Source organism: Adiantum capillus-veneris, chromosome 15 (assembly GCF_014529385.1).
Source record: "Adiantum capillus-veneris isolate H3 chromosome 15, ASM1452938v2, whole genome shotgun sequence".
Lineage (NCBI taxonomy): Eukaryota > Viridiplantae > Streptophyta > Polypodiopsida > Polypodiales > Pteridaceae > Adiantum > Adiantum capillus-veneris.
In genome coordinates, this window is record NC_140945.1 from 113708760 (window position 1) to 113716374 (window position 7615).

Sequence of the window (7615 nt, forward strand, 5' to 3'; positions counted from 1 at the left end):
GGAGCTGACATGTGTCCCTCATTCCCTTTGTGTAAAGGGAGCCTGTGTGTGTGTGTGTGTGTGTGGATTTCTCTCTCATCCTCTAGAAGAAGGGCTCACCCCCTCCCATGTAGGGATATGCATTGACTTTGGAGAGCACACAAAGCATCCAATTCCCCCTAAGCTTTAAGCTTTTGGACACAACCTTTGAATTTTGGAACCTTAGCATTTTGGAAGTCTTAATGGGCTGAACCTTAGGGTCTTTTTAGCCCATTGTTGCACATGGCTCTTTTGCAGATGGCCCCCCCTTTGGATCCCTATTTTTCCTCCTTTGGATCACTAGTGTGGCCGGTCTGCTAGCTTTACCAATATTCTAGCTTTTTCTCCCCTAGCACTTCCCCACATTAAATGATCAGTTTAATATGAGAAAATCATTTAGGAGAATTAGATATTGATTATTATGACAGTTCGGGTTGACTAACCATATACCCTCACATAAGTTTATGGGAATCTACTCTTATTGCACACTAAGTTATTCACTCTCTATTGTGTGGCTTGAGCTTCCTTCGTCTTCTCCAAGCTCTGTGTGTTTCTGTGCAACCCTAATTCCAACAGGGTGCAATTGACAAAGGGGCAACATTAGGTGATTTTTTCCTGTTTTTTGGCCGATGGTTTACGATCCCAAGAGAGTGAAAATGTAGAAGAGATTGGTGGGGTCTAAAGTCAGCAAGGCATGATTTCAACTGGACTTTTCAGTGTGAGCGGTGGGTTCAAGAGCAGAAGATGGGGTTGCCCTAAAGATGGGATAAAGAAGGAGGTTTACTTTGTAAAACACTTGAAATTTTTGGAGCTTGGGAGGGTTCTTCCACCACAGGTTGCCACATGGCATGCCATAAAACCCGTATGGGGTTTGGAGGTCTCCCGAATCATTGTATATACAAGGCAACATAGCACTCTCATTTGATACAAAGGAAGAGAGAGAGAGATGAGATCTCCCTCACGGTGGCTATGGCATCCGCGTGGGTGATGCCCGATGTTGCGCATGTGGTTCGTGTTGACTGTAGGTGGTGTTTAAATAGTTCTCCATACAATTGATTTGGAACCATCTGTTGGGGTTCAAGCTCTCGGTGTTTGAACATGTGGGTCGGAGTTCAATGTGCATGCATCTGGCAGGGAACACTTAGATGTATCTAAAACACTATTGATAAGTGCACCAATCCATTTTTGGAGTAGAGGATTGGAGAGAGCTTTTTGAGGGAGATTTTTTCTTGATTTTTACTTGCAGTAGAAAAAATAAAAAGAAAGCTTATTCATAAAGATCCCTTGAAAACTCGTTGTGTCCCAAAACTGGAGAGAGCTTTAGAGGGAGCTTTCTCCCTCCTCTCTCTCTCTCTCTCTATACCCGTCTATCTATCTGCCCCTCTTTAGGAGAGATAGAGAGGGGGGGAGAGGGTAGAGAGAGTGAGAGGGAGGGAGAGGGGGAGGGGAATATTATATAAATATATAAATATTAAAATATTTATGTATGTGTATATTGTCTACATACTTCCCTTATCTATGCATACATACATACATACATACATAAATACATATGTGCTATATATATGTGTGTGTGTGTACATCCCTCCCCTTATCTATGAGAAAGAGAGAGAGAGAAGGGACAAAGATCCCTCCTAAAGCTCTCTCCACAAGGGACCTTTTTTTGATTTTTTCTACATCAAGTAAAAAAAAAAAAGAGCTCCCAAAAAAACTGCCTCCAAAAGCTCTCTCCATTCCCATCCCCCCACTTTTGTTGGTCCGATTATGGGCGCAATGTGTTCCAACAGCTCATTATCTTGAAGTATTTTTGACGAATAGGAATTCTTAGACATAGTGTGGTCTACAATTCAAATTTTCTAAAAGGCAATCGATGCTCAAGATGGCATTTTCCTGAGGTACAAACTTGAGGGTAGAAAATCCAAGGTGTATCGAGTAAGGAGCTGTTGTTGGGGTATCCATGGTAGCTTCTTCATCAACTTGGTCACACTATTTATGTCCACTATGAGCTGCAGAGAGGGTGTTAGAGTTTTGACATCACAAGTGAAGTGCCCAAAGTGATCCCATTATTTATTTTGGCTTTTAGGCATTTATTTTACTTATTTTTCAAAGTATACGTAGGGAAATTTACTGAGGTCGGTATATATGCAACTCCTTGCTCCCATTGTATTGCACATTCAATTATTCATTGCCAAGGTTGATTGGTTCAAGAGATTCTCTCTCTCTCTCTCTCTCTCTCTCTCTCTCTCTCTCTCTCTCTCTCTCTCTCTCTTGCGTGCTCACTCTCCTTGGTCTCTTCACTTCTGCATCACCAACTTTGACACTTGTGTGTAAATGTAACTATAAACACTCAACGATATGAGTGAGAGGGATCATCATAAAACGTGCTCCACATTGGCTAAACTGATCTCCATGAGTTCTTAGACCATGTTGCACACCTTGTGACCATTAACATTTGTAAAAAAAACCAATCTTTAAATAATAACCTTCGGTGTTGCCTTGGCAATCCAAACCGCTTGGTTAGATTCTAGAAATCCAAACCCTTTGGATAGGTTTTGCAAAGAATTGCTTAAACTAGCAGCATTTAAAAATGGCAAGCATAGTCTATTGTGTCACCGATAGCGATTGTAAGAAACTTTGGTAAGGTGAACTTATCTACTACCCCTTGGCAAATTGAAGATTTCTTTCCTTGAAAGTAGAACTATGAAGAGGCCAGACCTTGAGCCTCAACACCTATGGAGTGATTTTGCATTGGCTGGGTGATAGCCCTAAAAATACCACTCCTATAGACACATTGATTGCTATAAATTAAGGAAAAGATCCTCTCAAGTGGGAATCTTATTCACAATTGAACCTTGAAATAATCATATCTCCCCATGGAAAAAAAGAGTAAGAATCCCAACACCCAAAAAAGTAGTAATACTAGCTTTTCTTTGGTGTTTAAAACAAGAGATTACTTGCTTTGAGGCTCTTTTAGTTGATTCTTGTCATCCAAAGAATTACTTGCTAGATAACAAGGCCATGCCTACATGATGTTGATGGAAAGCATCATCTATCATGCATGCACCTTGTGGATATAACCCATGATATGAAGTGCCTGTCGCTACAATCATATGCAACAAACACAAACAAACATACTAGCCTCAACTGTTACTGAGTAGATGGTTACAACTATAAGTAACCTCTATAATAACTTCAATAGAAGAAACAACATTAGAAACAAATAAGATCTTTCCTCGTCCTTGACAAAGTAGCTGATGTTATATTGGAAGTGTAAACAATAATTGGTGGAATTATTGCCACCTTACTGGCATACTAGGCATGTAAAAAAATAAGGGATAAGTTCATGGCTACAATGACAATCTCAATAGTTTGAGCCGATACCATACGTGCCTCGCACAATCTTTACTAGCATGGATACATCACAATTTGACATTGCCAAATGTAAAATGTGAGCTTATATCCTCTATTGCCAATGGCCCAAACCTGTGTGTCACTGCCCTTGATCCAAAGTCAATGGGTAGTACATTGACATAGGTGAGAAGTCTTACTACTCATTAAGTCTTTCAAAGCATTGTGCTTGGCACAACAAAAAAGCTTATCCAAATTAAAGATTAAAGCACAAAAAATCAAGAAGAGCTTGAAATTGTCTAACCTTGTCACCCCTCTGTGGCTAGTTGTCCTGAAATGAAAAAGGAATTACTAGCTTGAGAGTGAATTTTAGTTTGCTTGATTGTACCTCATAGCCATGTATGCTGAGAAATTGAGAGCTGTTGTACGGACCATGCATGCCTCTTGGCTTGGTTCATACTGACCTCCAATGAAAAATAATGTAGACATGTTGCAAAGTCCTCCCAAGATCATATGGTGATAGCATATTCTAAAGTTTGCAAGATTGATGAAATATGCCTAAAATTGAAGCCTTATTTCGCATAAATACACCAAAAAGATAAGTTAGGATGGAGCTTGTGTGCTCATAGACAACACGTTCTCCTATTGATATACAAATATCATGGAAACATAAAGTACCTTAGATTGCCCAAGATGGAAAATAGATAGTTCAGGAAACTTAGCTATCGAACTTCATCTAAGTGCAAAATCTTTCTTGATTGAAGCAACTGTTGTGTGACAAGCTGACTTTGAAGAAAATTCTACAAGATTGAATAAGTTCACAATTGTAGACTATAACTTTAACTTACATACTGACTTGATTGAATCGCCACCCATCAAAAATTTTAGCAGGCTATGGTATGGTTGTCTATGTTGGATTCAACTCATAGCTATGAATGGCAATGTGCTTTCTTGTATATTGTTTATATGCAACCGTTGCCGATTACCTTCAAAGGCACATTGGATCTTACTTGCCAACGAAAATTTTGGCAAGGTCATTGCCGTTGCCGACCTCCTATCTGTAATTTTTCATCGGCCATGCTTGCACCTTGCCCTTGATGTCTGGGTTTGATTTATCCGTGTGATTGTTGAGTTTGTTTATAACCTGTTGGAGATCGACTTGGGATCCATCACTACTGTTTTGCTGCGTATAGCCCCATGCTATTTGGGTATAAAGCCTTTGGAAAGAAAAATTTGAGATCTTAGCCAAATTAATTGTCAAAATTCTCTATTTGTTGCAAGCTCAGCCCTCCTTGAGAGCTATACCAATAGAATCCATCTCGACAAGCCCTTCTGATGATCCTTACTATCCCCAAAACAAGGATCTTAATGTCCTTGTTGAGCTCTTCGTGGGAATTTTTATTAAGTCCAAGAAAATTAAAGGCCACTTAAATGACAGTGATGGAAAAATTTGAGTGTGAAAGAAAGAGAGAGAGAGAGAGAGAGAGAGAGAGAGAGAGAGAGAGAGAGAGAGAGAGAGAGAGAGAGAGAGAGAGAGAGCACGCAGAGGCGTGGGCAAGAAGGCGATAGGTAATGTGCTATTATTGATTACGAGGTGTGCAGTTATATACACGTGAGGAGGCAGTTACAGATTCATGGGAATACGGGCCGTTATGCCTACTAGGATGACAGCTGTGTGGTGATGTGGATTAATTATTCCCACACGCCCCCGTAAGACACATCGTCCATACAGAGGCATGTATGTGTGCATACTGTGATGTCATCATGAGATAGATCTACATGCTTTGGAAAAATACAATATGCGTATGCAATTAATCTTGGTGTGACTTCCGAGGTCTTCAACCTGGATCAAGGTCCGACTTCGTAATGGCAAAGTTCAGCAACTCTGATTGCTTCATTGAATGAGCTTTGAAGGACTTCTTCACGTCCACTCCATGAGTGATTTCACAAGCTTGTAAACAACATATTCGCCCCCGCAAGCGAAATGAAAATACGAATCCAACTTGGGACGTGTGAGTTGATGTCGAGGGCAAGACTTGAAGCACAAGCATGGTAGAGTGAGAGTTGGTAGGGAGCAGTGACCTACCATGAGAAGCTTCACCTCCTGGATCAAAGTTGATTGGTATCCATGGAAGCAGAGATTTGCCTGGTGCTCGAAATGCTTGAGCATTGGTAAGTGTCAAAGGAAAGCAACTCAGGGGAGTAGTAGTAGCAGCTTGAGAGTCCGTGTGGAAGAGGCTCTCAATGGGTAAAGGGTGGAAATGATGCTCAGGTGAAAGAGGAACGACAATATAAGCATCAAATAAATCCATTTTGCATATTGGATTGGAAGAAGCATCCAAGGTAGCTTGAAGGAGATCAGTTGGAGTAGCGTTCAGAGAAGTCTCATCATAGCAAGGCATTGTAGGGACACTTGCACTTCCTGTATGCCCAATATGAGCCTTGAAAGAAGTGTTTGGGAAAGCAAGAAGCCTTTCGATGGTGGCAGCATCATCTTCAGCTGCAACAGACTTCAATGGTGGCGCAGAGTTTGCAACATAGAAAGAGGCTCCAAGGGCTGGATGAAATTGGTGTTTGGCGCCAGCGAAAGGGACAATTGATGCAGGATCATCGACCTGAGGACTAGAATGCCTCAATCGGATGGCAGCAACGGGGCAGCCTTGAGAGAATGTAGGCATGGCTGCCTCGAGAGCAAGTTGTTGAGAGGCTTCAGGAGCATGACTTGCAGCTTGATGGGTAGCAACTTCAAGGGGCCGGGCATGGATGGATTTAACCAAAGCAGGTTCTTCAGTAGCAAGGAAGGCTTGAATGGCGGTGTCATCCGCATCCGCGTCGTCAGCCATGAGCGGCTGTGTGTGTGCAGACGGACAACCTTCAGAACTTGCACACATGGCTCTACCAACTGCAAAATTGGGAGCAATAAGAGCGGGGTTTGCTGGCTGTGTAGCATCAGGTTTATGGTGTGTTGAAAGGGTACAGACACCCAATGGAGGCTTTATGTGGGCATGTGAGGGATTGCCACAGAAAGAGTGGGCTTCCTGAGAGGCAAGCTTGGGCGCCAGTTGGCCTGTATATTGCCGCCCTTGTATGGAAGAGGGTATGTCCGAAGTGGCAGTTTTGGGTTCTTGGAGGGCACCGAGCACGCAGGGGGCCTCATTGCAAGAGTACAATGTTGCAGCAGGTGCAGGATTCTGGCCATTGATGGGTTGTGAATGATCAAGTGGCTTCTGGATAGAGGAAGCGAGGTTCGCAACAACGGCCATGGTTGCTATGATGGCTACACTTGCAGTAACTGCGGCAGCAAGGGTATCCTTCTCAGAAGCATTGAGGGCTGTGCCGGAAGCCATGAGTGAGGCAAAGGAAGATAGTGGATCTTCTGCTTCGTGGCCACAGCCACCAGAGGACAAGGTTGAACGCATGGCAAGGCTGGGTGCTGCCTTAGCATCGCATGCGCCAACGGCGAGATTGGGTGCAGCATGAGCATGGCATGCTGGCTGGGCAACGCCAAAAAGAGATGGGGCTTGGGAAGGTTGAACCATAGCAGGGTCTGCATTAATAGCAACTGCAGGGGTGGCAGCACTAGCGGCAACAACATCTGCTTATGTAGCATGGTCGTCGTCTGCAGCAGGGTTTTCATCCAAGTTCCCAAGGAAAATGTCAATGATGGTAGCAATACCATCAGGGGTTGGCCAGAGCATGGGGTGCAAGGATGCAAGAGGCATGGCGTGCTCGCCGCACGGCAGCGAGGAGAACCGGCAGTGAGGGTCTTCTCCATTTCTGCAAGGTATGCGCAGAAGGCATATTGGTGGGGTTTGGGACATGGCAGCCAGGGTCGCCTGCTGCGATGATACCATGTGAATGAAAGAGAGAGAGAGAGAGAGAGAGAGAGAGAGATCACGCAGAGGCGTGGGCAAGAAGGCGATAGGTAATGTGCTATTATTGATTACGAGGTGTGCAGTTATATACCGTGAGGAGGCAGTTACAGATTCATGGGAATACGGGCAATTATGCCCACTAGGATGACAGCTGTGTGGTGATGTGGATTAATTATTCCCACATTGAGCAGTAGCGAAGAGGAGAAAATTACATGTGCCGCTTGCTAGAGGCCCTCGATGTAGTGACTAAAAATGTGCTCCATACAAGGGCAATCCCTTTTGACACCAGCACGAACTCCCTCAACGCAAGTGAGCAAGCCTTGCCGAGAGAGAGAGAGAGAGAGAGAGAGAGAGAGAGAGAGAGAGTATATGAG

The 7615-nt window shown here is 43.5% G+C and overlaps 1 protein-coding gene across 1 annotated transcript; it reads right to left on the minus strand.

Moving 5' to 3' along the window:
* Positions 1-4933: 4933 nt before the first annotated feature.
* Positions 4934-7035, minus strand: LOC147441300 (uncharacterized). Its single transcript, XM_086482983.1, has one exon. The coding sequence runs from the start codon at positions 6903-6905 to the stop codon at positions 5205-5207; it is 1701 nt and encodes a 566-aa protein (XP_086339109.1). The 5' UTR covers positions 6906-7035; the 3' UTR covers positions 4934-5204.
* Between the last annotated feature and the right edge of the window lie 580 nt (positions 7036-7615).

What these genes read in the sequence shown, in the direction of transcription:
- LOC147441300 (XM_086482983.1), bottom strand. Translation starts at nt 6,905, where the DNA reads ATGGTTCAACCTTCCCAAGCCCCATCTCTTTTTGGCGTTGCCCAGCCA.